The sequence below is a fragment of the Balaenoptera physalus genome (genome assembly GCF_965194825.1).
Source record: "Balaenoptera physalus genome assembly, chromosome: 21".
In the NCBI taxonomy this organism is placed as follows: Eukaryota; Metazoa; Chordata; class Mammalia; order Artiodactyla; family Balaenopteridae; genus Balaenoptera; species Balaenoptera physalus.
The window spans coordinates 13,741,581-13,764,377 of record NC_138902.1 but is presented as its reverse complement, the minus strand read 5'-3'; the positions used below and the strand labels follow the sequence as shown (position 1 = coordinate 13,764,377).

At 36.2% G+C, this 22,797-nt stretch overlaps 1 protein-coding gene across 3 annotated transcripts in view; it reads right to left on the bottom strand.

Annotated features, from left to right (window-relative positions):
• Positions 1-1,005: 1,005 nt before the first annotated feature.
• Positions 1,006-22,797, bottom strand: part of LOC309651427 (disintegrin and metalloproteinase domain-containing protein 5-like) — a 157,593-nt gene continuing 135,801 nt past the window's right edge. For 2 of the 3 annotated variants that reach the window (XM_082444165.1, XM_082444167.1), the window contains 3 exons: positions 10,742-10,901; positions 9,436-9,486; positions 1,006-3,506 (listed from right to left, as the gene is read on the bottom strand). In XM_082444165.1, coding sequence (XP_082300291.1) covers positions 3,494-3,506; positions 9,436-9,486; positions 10,742-10,901 — 224 coding nt within the window. In that variant the 3' untranslated portion in view covers positions 1,006-3,493. The remainder of the gene's footprint in view (positions 3,507-9,435; positions 9,487-10,741; positions 10,902-22,797) is intronic. The other variant, XM_082444166.1, reaches the window with a different exon arrangement.

The window sequence follows — 22,797 nt, the reverse complement described above, 5'->3', positions numbered from 1 at the left end:
ACCGAACTGTTAGAGCACTTTTAACTCCTAAGCTGCAGCATTAAATGCAGAATCTCTTCTTAGTGAGCCCATGTCAATACATTTGGCTTGATGCAAGTTTATGTTCCTTCCACTGTTATCCCACACCCTTAATATCCCTTCCCACAGAGCTTCTCTCGATGTCTGCTTATATCAATCAGAGAACTCAATTAGTTCTTTTGGAGTGTAGTTTACCTCACCTTCAGAAATCTGCTTAGACTGAGTCTAGTTATAGGTCTAGAAGCAAAGAAGGATGGTGGGGGTCAGTCCTGAGGAGAATCAGCAGTGTCTTGAGTCCAAGACCATTTCCTCAGGGTTAATTCCCTCAAGTTGAGGTGGAAAGGCTGAAACCACCGTGGGTGGAGACAGCACGGTGGGTGAGAAGGTCAATTCCACTGGGGTTGGGGAGAAGACTTTTGCTGAGGATGGGGAGGCCAATATCAATGAGGCTGGGAGGCCTCTTGCACGATGAGGACTCATCAGGATTTAGGGGGTCAATGTCCCTAGCTTCAACAGCATATTCCAACACATCCCCATCCCACCTTATACGGTCTCATTCTTTCCCAATGAATGCCCTCACTTTGACAACAGACACCCTGCGAGGCTAGGAGGTCAACTTGCATTATAAATCAGCCAGGATGATGTTCTCCATGTAATTTTCAGCAATTTCAGCCCTGGGGCTATAGGAGATAAGTCCTTTCTTCAGGGCACACCTGGAAGCCTTTAGGTCATTTAGGCAACACTTGACCTGGGAATTCAGATCTCTGAACTTATCTTTTTCTTTCCCTATGTTGTCCAGTGACATTAGGAGAAATCAACCAATGTTATTATATTCCTTAGTTTTCCAAAAATGTTCAAAAATATCATATAGAGTCACGTGGCTCCTTTCTTCCTATAAGTGGTTGATTAGAAGTATCCAAAGCAGATATTTTGCATATCTCTGTAAACAGTTCGTTCCATGGACTATCAGTGCTCTTTTTACTACTGGAAATAGAGATAATAGCATCTTTTTTTTTTTTTTTTTTTTTGATATGGACCCTTTTTTTTTTTTTTTAGTCTTTATTGAATTTCTTACAATATTGCTTCTGTTTTATGTTTTGGTTTTTTGGCCACGAGGCATGTGGGATCTTAGCTCCCTGACCAGGGATCGAATAAATGCACACCCCTGCATTGGAAGGCAAAGTCTTAACCACTGGACCACCAGGGAAGTCCCCGAGTCAATAGCATCTTTAAACTTAATCAGATTACAAAGCCAGTTCCAGGAATCCCAAAACCAATTCAGAAAACTCATCCTTTAAGTCCCCAAAACTGTATTAGTCAGTTAGTCAGGGTTCTCCAGAGAAACAGAACAAATAGGAGATTTTATATATATATATATATAGAGAGAGAGAGAGAGAGAGAGAGAGACATGAGATTTATTATAGGAATTGGCTCATGTGGTTATGGAGGCCAAGAAATCCCATGATCTGCCATCTACAAACTGGAGAACCAGGAAAGCTGATGATGAATTCCGCCCAAGTCTGAAAGTCTAGAATGGGAATTGGGTTGGTGACAGTATAAGTCCCAGTCTGAAAAGCAGGAGTGCCAATGTCTGAAAGCAGGAGAAAATAGAAGTCTCAAATCAAGCACAGAGCAAATTGACTCTTCCTCTGTCCTTTTATTCTATTCGGGAGCTCAGTGGATTAGATGCTGCCCACCAGCATCCTTGAGAGTGGTCTTTACTCAGTCTTCTGACTCAGATGCTAATCTCTTCCAGAGACTCCCTCACAGAAACGGTCAGAAATAATGTTTTAATCAGCTATCTGGGCATCCCTTAGCCCAGCTAAGGTGACACATAAAATTAAAAGTCACAAAAATTATAACATTTTATAAATCTTAATATACCTCCAATACACATAAAGCAAATATTGTCAGAAAAAATTAGAAAAATCAACAAATATAGTGAGGGATTTGAAAAATATGATGAAAACACATGACCTACCTCATATAGAGAACAGTATACCCAACCTCTGCAAAATACACATTTTAAATATGTATAAAAGATTTAGGGCTTCCCTGGTGGCGCAGTGGTTGAGAATCTGCCTGCCGATGCAGGGGACACGGGCTCGAGCCCTGGTCTGGGAAGATCCCACATGCCATGGAGCAACTAGGCCCGTGAGCCACAACTACTGAGCCTGCGCGTCTGGAGCCTGTGCTCCGCAACAAGAGAGGCCGCGATAGTGAGAGGCCCGCGCACCGCGATAAAGAGTGGCCCCCGCGTGCCACAACTAGAGAAAGCCCTCGCACAGAAACAAAGACCCAACACAGCCATAAATAAATAAATAAAATAAATTTTTAAAAGTCTTTAAAAAAAAAAAGATTTAATGATATATACCACATGCTTAGGTATAACTCTTAACAATTTCTCATGACTGAAATATTTCAGATTATGTTCTCTAACGAAAGTTAAGACAAATATATTATTAAAATATAAAAATCCCCAAATATTTGATATAATACTTTTCTAATTAATCCATGGATCAAAGAGGAAAATTCAATGAAAATTAAAATATTCTTTCGTACATACTATAAAAATACTAAAGAAAAATGCATGACATAGGTAGGTCTTGCTTAGCGGGAATCTAAGCCATCTGAAAACTGTTGACACAAATAATCAATAATGAATCTATAATAAGGAATAGAGGGGGGAAAGGGGTGGGGTGGGAGGAATTGGGAGACTGGGACTGACACACATACACTGATACTATGTATAAAATAGACAACTGATGGGAACATACTGTATAGCACAGGGAATTCCACCTAATGCACTGTGGTAATCTAAATGGGAGGGAAGTCCAAAAGGGAGGGGATATCTGTACGTGTATGGCTGATTCATTTTGTTGTGCAGTGGAGGCTAACACAACATTGTAAAGCAACCGTACTCCACTAAAAATAAATTTAAAAAAAGGAATCTGAATACACTAAAGCGGGTATACAGCTTTCAAAGAGAAGCAGTAACAAGAGCAACACTGGATTCAACTCCTATCTGAGTAAATGCCACTGGGACAAGTCACAGGCTAGCTGAAGTTTAGGAGCTCTGCAAGGAAGGAGGAAGGTAAGACTGCTGGGGGTGGGGAGGAGATTCAGGTCAACCTGAAGAGCAGAAAGGAAAAGTGATGCTCTCTATCCTGGGGTCATGAGGCACACCTGGCAGGCCCTCAGGGCTTTATGGGGTGAGGGTGTTTGGCTGCTTTTACCTGATTCAGAGCCTTTTCTGGATTCAAGTTAGAGTAGATAGGTTGGAAGTTGGAACTGAAAATACAGAGAAAACACCAGATATAATTCAGGTGATTCAGGTGCAGATGATTTATTATTTCATAATTTAAACCCTCAGCAGTGACAACAGAGGTAAGGGAGAAATATGTTTTTTTCCTTCTTGGTTTAGGCCAGCTTCTGGTGATTTATTTGGTACCATCCTCTCTTCAGGCCAAGATTGTTAGAGACTGTTACTGTGAGGGAAAACAAGACAAAGCACAACACAAAATACCAGTGTTATTTATTTTTTTGAGCCCACATATTTCTTTTTTTTTTTTTTCTTAGTCTTCTACTAGAGTGGCTTCCTAAAATATCCTAAGTGTTTATCTATTTTTGGTAACTATTTAGGTTAATAAAGCAAAGTGCCTTTAAATTTCCATTCTAAGTATATAAACTGATTTTAGCTTAGAATAAAAAAGAAAAATTGTGATATTTCTGAGTACAATCACATTTTATAAAAGATAAAAACACCAACATATAGGCACACACACGTCTGTACATCTATATATATTGAAATATTTTAAAATGATCATCCTAGGTGCTAAGATTAATGATTTTTTTTTATTCTTTTGAATATTTTTAAATGAATGTTTATTACTTGTACTACTATAATAAGAAGCAGAATGATTCACACACTCACAAGCATGTGCAATTTATTGAATAAATCAAGAGAGGAGAGTCAAGGCAAGATTTGGGTATCCCAAGCTCTCTGGACCAAAAATAATCTTACTGTCATTAAAATCTAAAATAATCCTTCAGAATTATGAATAATGAAAACAGTTAAGCATAAAATAAAGTCAAAACGTTTGTTGTAAACCTCAGCACAAAACTGAAAACGATAAAATGTTTTTGGAACCAAGAAAATAATGTTTAAAAAACAGGAATTTATTAACATTAGGCTAGGTCTAAACTCCCAACTTACATAACAGAAAAATCAGTGGAGAGAGAGATGGGAGAAGGTAAACGTACTCTAAGCATCCCTCATACTAAAGGAAGTCTCAAAAATGCCTCTAATCCCTTACTTTTATATTACATATATTTCTTTCTATGCCATACTCATTTAAGAAACAGCTCATTACTAAGTGACACAGTGGAAAATAAAGAAAATTCAATGTGATAGTGAACGAAAGTAAAATTTAAGATATAACTCAGAAAGCACATCACTCAAATGTACAAATGACTAAAAATAACTAACTTATGAAGGTTACAACTTGATACAAATGGATTGGTGGTGATCATTACAACCAGGTAATTTGGCAGTAGATATCAAAAAGCAAGAATGTAAATATTATATTTATGCTTTGATCAATCTCTCTTCTAGGGATTTATCCTGAGGCTATAATTTATATAGCCTTTATAATTTATTAATTATTTAGCCTATTATAATTTATATAATATAAGGATGTTTATTACAGGGTGTTCATAATACAGAAAAACTGGAAGTAGTTTACATATTCATAATAATGGATTTTTTAAATGTTATTTTTCATTTTTAAGTTGAATACTATTTGTCACAAAATGATGATATAGGCCTAGATTTTAGGATATAAAAGTTTCCCATAACAGTCTCTAAGTTAAAAAAAAAAGTATAAGTAAGTAATTTTATGTTTATTCTTTAGAAAAATTTTTTAAGAATATATACATCTATATTGTTAATGGAACTTTTCTTTGGGTATTGTGATTATGAGAAATTTATCTTTAATTCATATACCTACCTAGGTATTTTAGATATTTTAATAAATACTTGATAATCATTAAAAATCAGAAAGATGCTTTTTGAAAATAAAAAGATCTATATTTTAATTAATTGTTAGTTCTAAAGTTTACCTGGTTATCCCTACTTTCCTTTCATATGAATTTCAGAATCTTTTTCTCAATTTTTCCTACCCTTTTATATAAAAAATATTTAGTGAGTTTATGTTAAATATACAGAAGCTTACCTATATACAGATTATTGATATTTGAAAAGAGAAGAATAAGATTTAAAGTTAAAAGTATAAAAAAAGAAGTAAAGACAAGCAGATTCAAATTAAATGGAAAAGGAAAAAAAAATATTTTAGGTAATTAGACTCAAAATTTATGGAAAATCTCCTTCGCAAAATTCTAGGAAATAAAAGTTTAGTTATAATATAAAGTAAATATAAAATGTAAGTATGATAGTTTTAAAAATGAAAATTAAAGTTATAAACTTAATTGAAACCTGATAGCTTTAGAAGACGCTGAACTGCTGAACTGTTATAAAAGTATTAAAGTAATAAAATATATGCTCCTGCCTGCAGTGTGTGAGAGTCCTTGCTGCTTGATATTCTAACCAACACTTGAGGTTGCCTGTTCTTTTAATTTTAGCCACTCTTATAGGTGTGTAGGGGACACTCGTTTTTATTTTAATTTGTCTATTTCTGATGATTAATGATGTTGAGCAATTTTTCATGTTTTGAGCTCCTTCGATAACATCTTTTGTGAAGCGTCTTTTCAAATATTTTGCCTATTAGGCTTTCCCATGTTTTGTTACTGGTTTGCAGGGATTCTGTATATATTCTGAGTAGGAGTCCTTTATTGGAAATATGTATTACAGACATCTTCTCCCACATTGTGGCTTCCCTTTTCCCTTTCATAAGGGTGTCTTTTGTGAAGCAAAACATCCTCAAGGTTTAAAAATTTTTTCTACTGTGCTTAAGAACACTTAAATGAGATCTACTCTCGTAACAAAAATTTAAGCATACAACATTTTTAACAATAGGGACAACGTTGTACAGCAGATCTCTCGATTTTGCACAATTGAGACTTCATTCTCATTGATTAGCAACATCCCACTTTCCTGTCATCCCAGCCTGAGGCAACAACCATTCTACTCTCAGTTCTATGAGCGTCACTATTTGAGATATCTTAAGTGGAATCATGCAGTTATTTGTCCTTCTGTGACTGGCCTGTTTCACTCAGCATAATGTCCTCAAGGTTCATCTATGTTGTCACAGATGCAGGACTTCCTTCTTTTTTATGGCTGAACAACATTCCATTATATGTATATACCACATTTTCTTTATCCATTCATCCAATGATGGACATTTAGCTTGTATCCACATCTTGGTTATTGTAAGTAGTGCTGCAATGAACACGAAAATGCTAATACTGATTTGAGATCCTGATTTCAATTCTTCTGGAAAAATATCCAGAAGTAGGATTGCTGGGTCATACAGTAGTTCTATTTTTAATTTTTTGAGGAATCTCCAACAGTTTTGCACAGTGGCCACAATATCTTGCATTCCCACCAACATTGTACAATGATTCCAATTTCTCCACATCCTTGCCAACACTTGTTGACTTTTGTGGGTTTTTTTAATAATAGCCATTCTAACAGGTAATACCTCATGTGGTTTTGATTTGAATTTCCCTGATGATTAGTGATCTGAGCTACCTCTTCCTATATCTGTTGGCTCTAAGTATGGTATTTTGGGAGAAGCATCTATTCAAGTCTTTAGCCCATTTTAAAATCAGGTTTTATTTTCTTTTTTGTTTCGATGGTAGGAGTACCTTATGTGTTTTGGTTATTAACCCTTTTTCTGATACATGGTTTACAAATATTTTCTCCCATTCCATAGGTTGCTCTTTCACTCTATTAAATGTTTCCCTTGCTGTGCAGAAGCTTTTTAGTTTGATGGAGCCCCACTTGTCTATTTTTTGCTTTTGTTGCTTGTACTTTTGGTATCAACCCAAAAATTCATTGCAAAGAACAATGATATGAAGTTTCCCCCCTATGTTTTCTTCTAGGAGTTTTACACTTTGGGGTCACTTTTAATCCACTTTGAGTTGATTTTTGTGTATGATGTAAGGGTTCAATTTCATTCTTTTGCATGCGGCTATCCAGTTTTCCCACCACCATGTCCCACTGCATATTCTTGGTACCCTTTCAAAGATAATTTGACCATCTATGTGGGGATTGAATCCTGGGCTCTCTATTCTGTTCCACTGGTCTTTATCTGTCTTTATAACAGTACCATACTGTTTTAATTACAGTAGATTTGCAATATATTTTAAAATCAGGACGTATGATGCATCCAGCTTTGTTCCTTCTCAAAATGTTTTGGCTATTGAGGGTCCTCTGTGGTTCCACATAAATTTTAGAATTTTTTAAAATATTTCTGTGAAAAATGCCATTGGAATTTTGACAAGGGTTTCATTGAATTTGTAGATAACTTTGAGTAGTATGGATATTTTAACAATATTAATTGTTTCAGTCCATGAACACAGGATGTCTTTCCATTTCTTTCACTGCTTTCTTGTAGTTATCAGTACATGAGTCTTTCACATTCTTAGTTAAGTTTATTCCTAAGTATTTTATTTTTTGATCCAATTATCTATGGGATTGTTTTCTGAACTTCATTTTAAGATAGTTTAGTTTTAGTATATAGAAATGTAACTGATTATTGTACATTGATTTTGTAGCTGGCAGTTTTACTAATCTTGTTTATTAGTTCTAATACTTTTTTGTGGAATCTTTAGGGTTTTTTATGTGTAAGAACGTGACATCTGAAAACAAAAACAACTTCACTTCTTCCTTTCTGATGTAGATGTCTTTTGTCGCCTAATTGCTCTGGCTAATACTTCCAGTACTAGGTTGAATACATATGGTGCCAGTGGGCATTCTTACCTTGTCCCTGATGTTAGAGGAAATGCTTCAACGTTTTCACTTTGACTATGATGTTTGCGGTGAGCTTCTCATATATGGCCTTTATCATGTTGTAAATTCCTTCTATTCTTAATTTGTGGAAAGAATATATCATAAAAACATTTTGAATTTTGCCAAACGTTTTTTCTATATCTATTGAGACGATCTTGTCATTTTCATTCTTCATTCTGTTAATGTGGTGGGTGTATCACATTGATTAATTTTCATATGTTGAACCATCCTTGCACTCCCATGATATCACTTTCTCATGGTGTATGATCCTTTTCATGTGCTGTTGAACTTGGTTTGCTAGTATTTTGTTGAGAATTTTTGCATCTATATTCATCACAAATATTAGCTTGTAGTTTCCTTTTTCTGTAGTGTCCTTATCAGTTTTGGTATCAGAGTAATGCTGGCCTCATAAAATGAGTTTGTAAGTGTTACCTCCTTTTCTACTTTTTGGAAGAATTTTAGAAATATTGGCTTTAATTCATCTTTAAATGTTTGGTAGAATTCACCAGTAAAGCCAATCTGTCCTGGGCTTTTCTGTGTTGGGAGGGTTTTAGTTACTGGTTCAGTCTCCTTAACTAGTTTTTAATCTGCTCTATTTCTTCATGATTTAATCTTGGCAGGTTGTATGTTTCCAGGAATATATTCATTTCTTTTTGGTTCTTCAGTTTCTTAGCATACAAATATTCACAGTAATCTTTCATGAACTATAAACTATAAAAAGATTATTTGTGTAGTATCATTTGTAACGTCTCCCCTCTTATTTCTGGTTTTATTTATATTAGTCTTCTCTCTTTTTGTGTTAGATAGTCTAGCTAAAGATTTATTTCTTTATTTCTTTTTTCAAAAAACATGCTTACTTTTGTTGATGTTTAAAATTGCTTTTTTCTTCTTCATTTTGTTCATATCTCCTCTAACTTCTACTATTTCCTTCCTTTCACTTACTTTGGGCTTAGTTTGTTCTTTTCTTCATTCCTTGATGTGTAAAGTTTGGTTGTTATTTGAGATCTTAAGACAGTAAAATGAATGAAAACTCCAAGGCTCTATCTTATTAGCAATAATTTTTTTCTGAGATAACATTATAACTATAAGCACATCTGACATTTTTATAATATCAGTCCTCTTTTTACGTGGCAGTAAAATGTCATCAACATATAAGTGCTGCTTACCAAACCTCAAAAAAAAAAGAATCCTAAAATTTATGTGGTCATAAATGCTCGTGTGGGTGCACAAAAATCACTCCTTTGGTATAGGTCAGGGAGGAGAGGTTGAGACATAATGAAATCAAGTTTTATTGTTTAGTATTATAAAATCACCTACAATGGGAACCATAAAGAATATTATTAACAAATGTTTTGGTTTCAAGCTAACAATTTTTAAGTGCTCATTCAACAATGATCAAAAGATGTGATGCCAAGTGGTTAATCAATCACTCATTCTACACTCACCTTACACTGAGTGACAACTCGCTGTTACTGCTGCTTTCTTCCGACACAGATCTATAACATTGATAAAGTTTGTTTTAAATAAGTGGGGAAATTAAAAAATGTTGAACAATTAAGTGACTATTTGAACAAAAAATGTTCTTCAAAGAAACAGAGTGATTCACTACATAAAATGTCTCCTTCCAGCAAAATAAAACAAATAAAACTGGTACCATCTCAATATTAGAACAAATGCCATCAGCCACCTTGCTTTGTCAACAAAATCCTCTCATCCTCATTTTACATTTACTCAATTTTTACAGATAGGCCCCCTGATTCTATGATATCGCTAACTCTTCAGGCCAAATTAAACCAAAACCATAAAGTAGCAGTCAAAAATTTCAGTTAATTTTTCCATATATTTCTACAGATTTCTTTCATCCTCTCATAACATACTCAGATTTTCTCTTCATATCACTTCTTGGAAGGTAAAACTAGAGGTAAATACCTCTCTGGAAGAATACAGTAAATTATGAATAAGGGGCTCAATAATGATGTTTAAATAGTTGTGTAACTGATTACAGATAATATGATGATTTCACTCATTAATTTGGTGTACCCAAAAGTTTATGATACATTGGAAAGCTATTATCTCACATTTTATAGAGTTATAGAGAATAATTTTAAGAACATAAAGATTAAATCCCTTGCTCAAGATATCATAATTAGCAAGATATGCAAGATTTAGGAGTTGAAACCAGGTTTTCTGAGGCTAAATATAATTTTCTCCCCACTTCATGATGCTTCCTCCTGTCTCCTAACCTGATTAGTATGAATTACACATGTAATTTCTAGTTGAGAAATGACTGGACAAATAAGCAATAATTAGGAAAATAAATATTATGCAGGCAGGTTCATAGATATTATCTCTAGTTGAGTGGGGTGTTCTGATAAAGTTATTTACCACTGGTCTGAGGATCTATATCTTAAAATTTTATTTATTTATTTACTTTTTAAATGCAGTGTTATTTATTCTCATGAAGTTCATGGACAATATGACTATTTAGACAGAGTCAGTGGATTAAGAGGCTGAATAAACCTCCACAATACCCTTGGCACCCACATCTCCTCCTCAAGTGATACTGGTGGTAAAATGAATGGTTTTAGTAATGAGTAAAACCATTGAAAACATGAAAACACCAAGCTAGTTTGAAATGTATCCCTGGGCCATCCTCCTATTGTTTTACCTACAGTCTTAGCTTATTCCTGATGAAACTTGACTACTTCTTTCTTGACTTACTTAATTTAATAAGAATTAAAACATATATACCTCTCACTTTCAGGTTCTCCTCTGTAGCATAGCTCCCTTATTTTACTCTGCCTTATTATAACAGCAATAGTAATGATGAACACAGGTAGAGAAATGTACAAAATGAGTTGAAATCTGTGTTTTGGATGACTGTGAGATCTCTCTGGCAAAAGCTTTTTACCTAGAATGGAAAGCAACCATTTCAAATTATGTCAGAGATTTTATTAACCAAATCAAAAGGTGGAGGGGTATCATTACCAACAATATTCCCCAAAACTAAACATTTCATTCACATAGACTGTGAATATAATAAAATCTGAAAACCTAAACTAATATATAAAATAGGCTGTTACTAGAGCTTTACTGATGTTTTTGAGTTTTCAAACTTCCACCATATGGTGATTTCCTTGATTGAAGGTAATGTTCTTTCATGGACTACATATTTAATACTTGCAAATATTTCTTCAATTCTGTTCTGATACAGGGTTTCCGAGGCTCAAACATGTATATCACAAAGAGTATTGGATTGTACCTGTATGTGAGAATTCAATCTGGGGTATCTGGCATTTAATTTCTCTTACATTACTACAATTTTTTTCCTAAAAATTAAAAATCAGTAGTCTCTAAATAACTTATTTAAGTTCGTTAATCAAATATGTCAAATATGCAGCAATAGGAAATTGTTAAAATGGCTCTAGAATTATTTTATAGAATGCATGGCTAAGTTTGGCTTTGACCCACTTCTGACTGACTAGTGCTAATATCTACATTTTCCTCATCTGTTCTTGTAGATTCTCAGCTGACATCTGCATTCACCTTTCCGGATTCATAATGTATCGAGTTCTGCTCTCTCCACAATTTGTTGGTATGCTTCCTTTTATTTGATATGAACTGTGACTCTATCACTTCTTTGCCACACTGGAGGAGCTGAGAGTCGGAAGAGCAACTCCCCAGCTACAGTGTGGATGATCGCTGAGGCTCAAAATACTCCTTTTACTACTGTCCCAGCACTTCTCCCTTTTCCCCCATGTGTTTGTTTTAAGCGAGTTCAAAGTAGGAGCAACATTTTCTTTTTCAGTCAGCTTTGTGCATGTGCTTGGGGTTCCCAGTATCTTCGAGACAAAGATTACATGATATTTGTAATTAGAAAACAAGTTAATCAGATGAAGAGATCAGCCTCTCTGGCCATATACTGCAGATTGATTCTCAGCTACGTGTATAGTCTTCCGGGTAATCAGTGATACCACATGGGTTATTTGAAAATGAATGTCATATATGCCCAGGTGGCCTTGGAAGTCTAAGTAGGAAAAATTGGTCTCACTTCTTTCACTTACACTGTCTAGTTTTAACAAGCACTACTTATTTATAACAGTCAACAAAGAATATTTTCTACTAACTCTCCTCTCAGTTTGGTGATCTTCATTAAATTAATTACTCAGAGTCCCCATTTCCCATTGGTTAAACTAGTCCCCAATAATCTGCCTCAAGGCTTCTACCTCCTTCTAAAGATGCCTCAGGGAATCATCCAGTCATTTAACTTTTATTCATGGTTTTTCACCTCCTTCCTTTTATGATCCCAAAGTGTCTTAGCCTTTATGACTCAAGCGTTTAACTGTCATATCAAACTCCCCAAAACATAGATCTTACCCATACCAAACTTTATGGGTAAATATCAGGTATAGAAATAAAAGATTTTTCCCTGGATCCAGCATGCATCAGCGGCAGCTCCCAAAGCTTCCCTATCCTTCACCCTGTGCCATATTCAGATTGAGTACAGAAAACACAGATGGAGAGCTTTGTGTAAAGTAGACACAAGATTGCTCGTAAATAGTCATTTCACTTTTGCACTGTTAGTTACACAGTTTACATGATTACCCAGTTTCTCCAGCCAGCTATTCTACCATAAATCAGTAACTCCAGGTTTATTTAGAATAATCTATGTGTACAGATGAGTATATCCTGCCAAAAATATTTTATAGAGAGGGACTCCTGTTATCTTTCTCTAGCAAACACTGTTCATACATGTAACAGTTAATTTTATGTATCCGTTTGACTGGGCCACGATGGCCTCAGATTATTTGGTCAAATATTATTCTGGGTGTTTCTATGGGGTGTTTTTAAATGAGATTAACATTTAAATCAGTAGACTGAGTAAAGAAAGCAGTAGCTTTCTTTAATGTGGGTGGGCCTCATCCTGGAGGCCTTAATAAAACAAAAACACTGACCCTCCAGTGGATATGGGAAGATTCTTCCTGCCTGAGGTACCCAAACTGAGACACCAGCTTTTCCTGACCTTCAAGCCTGCTGCCCTTCACATAAAAACTGCACCATCGGCTCTCCTGGGGCTGCAGTTTACTGACTCACTCTGCACATCTTGGGATTTGTCAGCCTCCGTAATCACATGAGCCAATCAATTCCTTCTAAAACATCTCTCTCTCTCTCTCTCTCTCTCCATACTATTGATCCTGTTTCTCTGGAGAATTTTGATTTTGGTACCAAGAAGCAGGGTGTTGTTATAACAAATACCTAAATATGTGGAAATGGCTTTGGGACTCGTAATGGGTAGTGGCTAGAGGAATTTTGAGGCACATTTTAGAAAACTCCTAGATTAATCTGAAGAGACTGTTGGTAGAAACATGGATGGTGAAAGCAACTCTGGTGAGGGAGAAAAGAGGAGAGCAGGAGAGAAAGCCTACATCTTCTTAGCGAGTACAAAGATAATCATGAACAGAATGGTGGTAGAAATATTTACATGAAAGTTGTCTCTGGTGAGATTTTAGACAGAAAAGGACAATGATTAAGAAAAGGCAACTCCTGCTGTAAAGTGGCAAAAAACTTGGCTAAATTGTAACCTCGTGTTTTATGGAAGATAGAACTTGTGAGCCACGGAACTGGATAATTAGCTGAGAAGATTTCTAAGCAAAATGTTGAAGATGTAGTCTGGGTACTCCTGACTGCTTATAGTAATATGTGAGACGAGGAGATAAATTGAAGAAGTAAGCGTTACACAGGGAGGTACCAGAACTTAAAGATCTGGAGAATTCTCAGTCTATCCATATTGCAAAAAATGGGAAACATATTTTAGAGAGAACATACCAAAAGTGTGGATGGAAAAATCATCTGATAAAGAGACTGTGCATGTGAACCACCTCAGGAAAAGTCAGGAATAAGGATGAGATTACACCAGCAGAAACATTGCCAGGTTGGACCAAAGGGAACAGCACGGGGTAATAGAGCTATGTGGCTGCCAATATACTTTATCCTTCAAGAAAAGAGAAGGATGGGAAGGTGATTCAGAGATCATCAAGGCTTCCTCCCCCATCACAGGTCCAGGAGCTGTCCCCTCCTCGGTTTTGACCAGCCAAGCTCCCCCGCCCAGTGGTTGAGAGGGGCAGGGCCACTCCAAAGAGCAGTATGGATGGGGCCTCTATCCAGAGCTGAAGGAGTGGGGTAGACTCTACTGTAGGCTCTGGGGTTATGCTGCTACCTCAATGGGCCTGGAGGGCAGAACATCAAACCTAAGAGGATTATCCTCCAACCTTAAAATCGAATTGACTTTGCCTTGCTAGGTTTTATTTGTATTTACTGGGATCTGTCACCCCTTTCTTCTTTCCAATTTCTCCCTTTAGGAACAAGAATGTCTATCCTATGCCTGTCTCACCTTTGTTTTTTGGAAGCACATAACTTGTCTGATTTCACACGTTCATAAATGGAGAGGGATTTTGCCTCAAGATGAATCATACCTCAAGTCGCACCCATTCCTGATTTAGATGATATTTAGAAGAGACGCTGTATTTGGAATTTGTACTGAAACGGGTTAAGACTTTTGGAGCTACTGAGATGGGGTGGACGCATTCTGCATAAAAGGAGGACATGAATTTGGGGGGCCATACGATGGAATGTTATGGATTGAATAGTGTTCCCCCAAATTCATATGCTGAATTGAAACCCCAAACCCCAGTGTGATGGTATTTGGAGATGAGGCCTTTGGGAGGTAATTAGGGTTGAGATCATAAGGGTGGGGTCCTAATCTGATGGAGTTGATGTTCTTATAAGAGGATGAGGAGACACCTGAGAGCTTTCTCTCTGCACACACACAGAGGACTCAGCGAGAAGGCAGCCATCTGCAAGCCAGGAAGAGAGCTCTCACCGGAAACCGAATTTGCCAGCACCTCGATCATGGGTTCCCAGCCTCCACAGCTGTGAGAGAATAAATTTCTATTGTTTAAGATACCCAGTCTGTGGTATTTTGTTATGGCAACCAAGCAGACTAATAGTGTATTTTCATGAAAGAATGGATGAGGTCATTTATTCCCTAGGCCATCCATTGAAGGGAGAACTAGCTGTGGAACACCAAACAAACAAGTGATTACCAGTGGAGAGTGGGAAGGGGGGACGGGAAAGGGATTAAAAGGTACAAACTTCTATGTAGAAAATAAGCTACAAGGTTATATTTGTACAGCACAGGGAATATAGCCAATATCCTAATAACAGTAAATGGACTATAATCTATAAAAACTTGGAATCACTACGCTGTATGTGAAACTAATACATTGTAAATTGACTGTACTTCAAAAAAAAAACTTTCCTTCCTAGCGATATTCATTACCTAATAGTCTAGAGAACTTCAGGCTAGAAGACAAGATGGTTTAGTATTAGAAAATCTTCAAAGGCAATATAAGACACAATATAATCAGTTCAATAGATGCCTTCCACATATCTAATAAAGCCCAAAATATATTCCTGATTTTAAATAAAATTGGGAGAGAGAAATATTTTCTCAACAAGATAAATATTGAATCAAAAGGAGCAGCCTTTTCATGAGACAATATTAGAGGTATTCCTAAGAAGTAATGATCGCCTCTTTCATGATGATTTCCTGCTATTCTGAATGGATTACCCAATACAATTATGAAATGAGAGAGAGAGAGAAGGTGAAATTAACTGAAGAAGAGGAAAGAAAGGAAAATTATTATTAAAAAGGTGTGGCAAAATTATTATTAATTTCAGTTCATATCATTTAAAAAATATCAACCGCCTAAAAAAATCAACTAAAAGTCTTTTGAAAATGATGATAGTCCATTGATAAAATGTATGCACAAAAATCAGGTTTCCTATAATTAAAAGTAGCAATTTAAAATACAACAGATCTTCTGATAACAATGTTCAACAAAATGATGATATTCTTACAAATTAAACTGGTAATTTTTGATCCACAGATCCTGCTATATCCATAGAGAGATCAAAACCACAATGAGTTATCACTTTACACTCATTAGGTTGGTTACTATAAAAAGAAGAGTTGGTGAGGATATGAAGAAATTGGAAAACTCGTTGATGAGAATGTAAAATGATTCAGCCTCTATGAAAAAGAGTTTGGTGGTTCCTCAGAAAGTTAAATATAGAATTACTATATTATCCAGCAATTCCACATTTAGGTGTATACTCAAAGTATTGAAAGCATGGACTCAAACAGATATTTGTACACCCACGTTCACAGCATCATTATCCACAATAGTCAAAATGTGGAAGTAAGCCAAGTATCCATCAACAGATCAATGGATAAACCAAATGTGATGTATACATGCAACTGAATATTACATGGCCTTAAAATGGAACGAAATTTTGACATGCTACAACATGGGTGAACTTTGAAGATATTATGTTAAGTGAAATAAACCATAAATAAAAGGACAAATAATGTATAATTCCACTTCTATAAGGTATGTGAAAGTGGTCAAATTCATAGAAACAGAAAATAGAATGGTGGCCTCCAGGGGTTGAGGAAGAGAGGAATGGGGAGTTATCGTTTAACGAATATAGAGTTCCAGTTTTGCAAAATGAAAGAGTTCTGGAGATGGATGGTGGGTTTACAACAATGTACACCAATATATTTAATGCCACTGATTCGTACATTTAATAATGGTTAAAATGGTAAATTTTATGCTATGCATATTTAACAATTAAACATATACACATAAAAATGTATGTGTGTTAGAAAAGGTCAAAAATATCACTAGAAGTGATTGTCAAGGGTAATGAAAGAAAAATATGCAGAATAATTATAAATTTCCTACAACCATAAAATAAATGGGAAGCCTCATGAAATTAAAGAAATGCGAGTGGAATTTTTTTTACTATTGGCTTGTCATAGATTTAAAAGGTTGATAATAACACCTAAAAATCAATAATAATATATAATATTAGTAGTGGTTAACTTCTGGGGTTAAGATTATATAAAAATTATTAAAAGAAAAATTATAATATAAGATTAAATAAACTTGATGTATAAATTTTATATATCAAGTAGACAAGTTAACAAAAGTATATGAGGATTTAGATTCTAGAATATGCGAACAAGTAACTCATACACACAATCACATATATATTTAATTATATTTAATTATGTACATATGTTATACCTATGTATGTAATGCTGTAAAAACAGATTATACATTCTTTGAAAATATCCATGAAATATTAACAAAAGTCAATAATGTACTGGTTACAAATAAGGCCAGGATAAATTCCATAATTTGAGGTTTTTCCAGGCCATATTCTGTTAACATAAGTCAGTGATATTCAAAATAAATAAAATGAGGATATAAAGCAAACTTGGATTCTTTGGGATCACCTTGCCTCTCAAACTCTTTATGCCCCCAAATGCATTCAGCATCACAAGGGCTTCTCCCACATTGAGTCCAGGCCCATCAGCAGCCCAGGGCTTCCTTGACCGGGTACAGGGCCCCAAGGAGATAATTTGGGCACAGAACAGGCAGTCAGCTGGCATACCAGCCCAGGGCTTTCGGGGTAGACCTACAGGCCCCAGAATAGAGGGGATGAATACAGCCTATGGCAGCTGACTAAAAGAAACTAGTTGTATTGGAAGGTTTCCTCTGAGCCCAGGCTCAGGTGCAACCACAGTACTGCCATTTGGACCTAAAGTGGCCTAGGGTAACTAACCATGATTGTTGGCCTGGCACTGTTCCAAGTGTTGTAAGGAAAGCCTTATGTACTGGGGCATCCATTAACAGGATGGGAAATTTTCTGATTTTTAGAAACTGGCTTGGAAGTTTGGAAGGAAAAAAAAAAATTCCTACAGAAGCTTAAAAAAATACCCAGGAACTAAAAGCAACATTGTTTTGGTGTCAAGTGAATATAGCATAGATTATCTGCAGTTGCTGTTGCTGTTTTTAACTCTGACTACTGATGTTGCCAATTGTGATCTGTGGTTCACTCTGAGTGATGTGACTTAAGTGTGCAACCTAAGGGTAATGAAATCATTAATGTGAACAGTACATCTTTGACTTAGTCTGTGGATTAACTGTTGTGCTTTGTGTCAAGATAGCACTAATTTTTCATATTGTCAATATTGTGATCTTGTTTTCTAAGAGCTCAGATAATGAAAATCAGAATGATGGCAATACTAACACCAGCACGACCCAGACATCACTGGACAAGAAGGCTAAATGACTGTTCCTAGTGACAGATGGAAGAACATATACAACTAGATTAGATATGTAAGTAACCAAAACATAGCAATATTGTACAACATGCCAAAAATAGTTTGGACCTAGAAATAAACCATGCGTATATGGTCAATTAACATATAACAAAGGAGCCAAAAATATACAATCTGGAAAGGATAGTCTCTTCAATAAATTGTGTTGGGAAAACTGAACAGCTACATGTAAAAGAGTGAAACTGGACCACTATCTTACACCATATATAAAAATTAACTCAAAATGGATTAAAGAGTTGAGTATAAGACCTGAAACCATAAAACTCCTAGAAGAAAATAAAGGCAGTAAACTCCTTGACTTTAATCTTGGTGATGATTTTTTTAATCTGACACCAAAAGCAAAGGCAACTAAAGCAAAAATCAACAAGTAGCAAAACATCAAATGTAAAAGCTATTTCACAGCAAAGGAAACTATCAAGAAAATGAAAAGACAACCTAGTGAATGGGAGAATATATTTGCAAATCATGCAACTGATAAGGGGTTAATATCCAAAATGTACAAAGACCTCATACAACTTAAGAGCAAAACAAAAAAAAAAATCCAATTAAATAATGGGCAGAAGATTTGAATAGACATTTTTCCAAAGAAGACATCCAAATAGCCAACAGGTATATGATAAGATGCTCAACATCACAAATCATTGGGAAAATTCAAATCAAAACCACAATGAGATATTACCTCACACCTGTCAGAATGGCTATTCTCAAAAAGATAAGAAATAACAAGTGTTGGTGAGGATGTAGAGAAAAGGGAACCCTCATGCAGTGTTGGTTGGAATGTAAATTGGGTTAGCCACTATGGAATACAGCATGCATCTTCCTCAAAAAATTTAAGAATATAACTACCATATGATCCAGCAATTCGACTTCTGGGTATATACCCAACGGAAATGAAAACACTAACTTAAAAAGATATATATACCTCCATGGTCATTGCAGCAGTATTTACAGCAGCCAAGATATGGAAACAATCATCCATCATCTTGACCAAAAAATGTGATATATGTATATATATATAAAATGAAATATTATTCAGTCATAAAAAGAATAAAATCTTGCCATTTGCAAGAACATGGATGAGCCTCAAGGGCATTATGCTAAATGAAATAAGTCAGACAGAGTAAGACAAATACCATATGATCTTACTTACACTTAGAATCTAAAAAACAAAACAAAACAAAAAACAAGCTCATAGATACAGAGAACAGATAGGTGGTTGCCACACGTTAGGGGTGGGGGATGAGTGAATTGGGTGAAGGGGGTCAAAAGGTACAAACTTCCACTTACAAAATAAATACATCATGAGGATTTAATGTACATCATGGTGACTGTAGTAAATAATACAGTATTTTACAGTTTTTTTCTTGTAGTTGATTTCTAATCTCATAGCACTGTGGTCAAAAAAGATGCTTGATATGATTTAAATTTTCTTAAATTTACTGAGGCTTGCTCTGTGGCCCAAGATGTGATCTATCCTGGGAATGCTCCATGTGCACATGAAAACAATGTGTATTCTGCTGTTTTCAGATAGAACAATATATAGATATCAATTAAGTCCATAGGATCTAATGTGTCATTTAAGGCCTGTATTTCCTTATTGATTTTCTGTCTGGATGATCTGTCCATTGGTGTAAGTGGTGTGTTAATGTCCCCCACTATTATTGTGTTATTATCAATTTCTCCTCTTATATCTGTTAACATTTGTCTTATATATTGAGATGTTCCTGTGTTGGGTGCATATATATTTACAATTGTTATATCTTCTTCTTAGATTTATCCCTTGATCATTAGGTACTGTCCTTGTCTCTTATAACAGTCTTTATTATAAAGTCTACTTTGTCTGATATGAGTATTGCTACTCCAGCTTTCTTTTGATTTCTATTTTCATGGAATAACTTTTTCCATCTCCTCACTTTCATCTGTATGTGTCTTTAGATCTGAAGTGGGTCTCTTGTAGACAGCATATATATGGGTCTTGTTTTTCTATCCGTTCAGCCAGTCTATGTCTTTTGGTTGGAGGATTTAATCCATTTACATTTAAGGTAATTATCAATATATATGTTTTTATTGTCGTTTTCTTAATTGTTTTTTTTTTGTTTTTTTGTTTTTTGGTCTTTTTCTTCCCTTCCTCTTTTGTTCTCTTCTCTTGTGATTTGATGACTAACTTTACTGTTGTGTTTGGATTCCTTATTCTTTTTGTGTGTGTATCTACTGTAGATCTTCAGTTTCAGTTTAGGGTTATCATGAGGTTTTGATATAGCAGTCTATATATAAACAAGATTGTTTTAAGTTGCCAGTCTTTTAATTTCAAATTCATTCCCAATATCCTGCATTTGTACTATCTTCTCACAATCGCTGGTTTTGATATATTTGTGTGCAGATTTTTTCCTACCTTTACTATATATTTGCCTTTACTGGTGAGCTTTTCCATTCATATATTTCTTGTTTCTTGTTGTGGCCTTTTCTTTTCCGCCTAGAAAAGTTCCTTTAGCATTTATGGCAAAGCTGGTCTGGTAGTGCTGAATTCTCTTAGCTTTTGCTTGTCTGTAAAGCTTTTGATTTCTCTGTCAAATCTGAATGAGAGCCTTGCTGGGTAGAGTATTCTTGGTTGCAGGTTCTTCCCTTTCACCACTTTAAATATATCGTGCCACTCCTTTCTGGCCTGTAGAGTTTCCGTTGAAATATCAGCTGATAACCTTATGCGAATTCCCTTGCATTTTATTTGTTGCTTTTCCCTTGTTGCTTTTTATATTTCCTCTGTCTTTTATTTTTGTCAGTTTGACTACTATGTGTCTCAGTATGTTCCTCCTTGGGTTCATCCTGCCTGAGAGTCTGTGCTTCCTGACTTGGGTGACTGTCTCCTTTCCCACGTTAGGGAATTTTTCAGCTATTATATCTTCAAATATATTCTCAGGTCCTTTCTCTCTCTCTTCTCCTCTGGGACTGCTATAATGAGATGCATTTAATGTTGTCTCAGAGGTCTCTTAGACTCTCATTTCTTTTCATTCTTTTTTCTTTATTCTGTTCCCTGGCAGTGATTTCCACCATTCTGTCTTCCAGATAACTTATCCATTCTTCTGCCCCATTTATTCTGCTATTGATTCCTTCTAGTGTATTTTTCATTCCAATTATTTTACTGTTCATCTCTGTTTGTTTGTTCTTTAGATTTTCTAGCTCATTGTTAACCATTTCTTGTATCTTCCCAGTCTGTGCCTCCATTCTTTTTCCAAGATTTTAGATCATATTTACTATCATTACTCTGAATTCTTTTTTGGGTAGATTGCCTATCTCCACTTCACTTAGTTGTTCTTCTGGGGTTTTATCTTGTTCCTTGCTCTGGGACATATTCCTCTGCCATCTCATTTTGTCTAACTTTCTGTGATTGTGGTTTCCGTTCCACAGGCTGCAGGGTTGTCATTCTTCTTGCTTCTGCTGTCTGCCCCCTGGTGGAAGAGGCTGGTCTAAGGGATTTGTGCCAGCTTCCTGATGGGAGGGCCTGGTTCCTGCCCACTGGTGGGTGGAACTGGGTCTTGTCCCTATGGTGGGCAGGGCCATGTCAAGGGGTGTGTTTAGTGGGAAGCTGTGGGCTCAGGAAGACTTTAGGCAACCTGTTCACTGATAGGCGGGGTTATGTTCCCATCCTGTTTGTTGTTTGGCATGAGGCCTCCCAGCACTGGAGCCTATAGGCAGTTAGGTGGGGCCAGGTGTTGGTGAGAAAATGGCAGCCTCCAGCAGGGCTCATGCCAATGAGTATGCCCCAGAACTACTGCCACCAGTGCCTTTGTCCCTGCAGTGGGCCACAGCCACCCCCAGCCTGCACAGGAGACCCTCCGATACCAGCAGGTAGGTCTGGTCCAGGCTCTTATGAGGTCACTGCTTTTTCCCTGGGACCTGGCGCACACAAGACCTTGTGTATGCCCTCCACGAGTGGAGGTTCTGTTTCCCCAAGTCCTGTGGAATTACTGTGATCAAACCCCGCTGACCTTCAAAGCCAGATGCTCAGGGGGCTCCTCCTACCAATGACAGACCCCTAGGCTGGGGAGCCTGACATGGGGCTCATAACTTTCATTCCTTTGGGAGAACCTCTGCGATATAATTATTTTCCAGTTTGTGGGTTGCCTACCCGATGGGTATGGGATTTGATTTTATCACTATTGTGCCCCTCCTACCATCTTGTTGTGGCTTTTTCTTTATATTTGGATGTAGGGTATCCTTTTTTGTAGGTTCCAGTATTTTTCTGTTGATGGTTGTTCAGCAGTTAGTTGTGATTTTGGTGTTTTTGTGAGAGAGGGTGAGCTAACTAACGTCTTTCTACCCAGCCATCTTGTCTCTGCCTCCTTTTTTTTCCCTTTGTGCTTAGTCTAGTTACACTCCCTCATAAGGTGCCAAGTGCAGAGGCTTTGCACCCAACACTTCAAACCAGAGTGCCCAGTGTGAAACGGCTGTGCCAACATCTCCGCTCAGTGTGCAGAAGCATTCAATAATACAGTGTTGCTTATTTAAAAGTTGCTAAGAGATTAGACCTTAAAAGTTCTCAACACAAGAAAAAAAATTT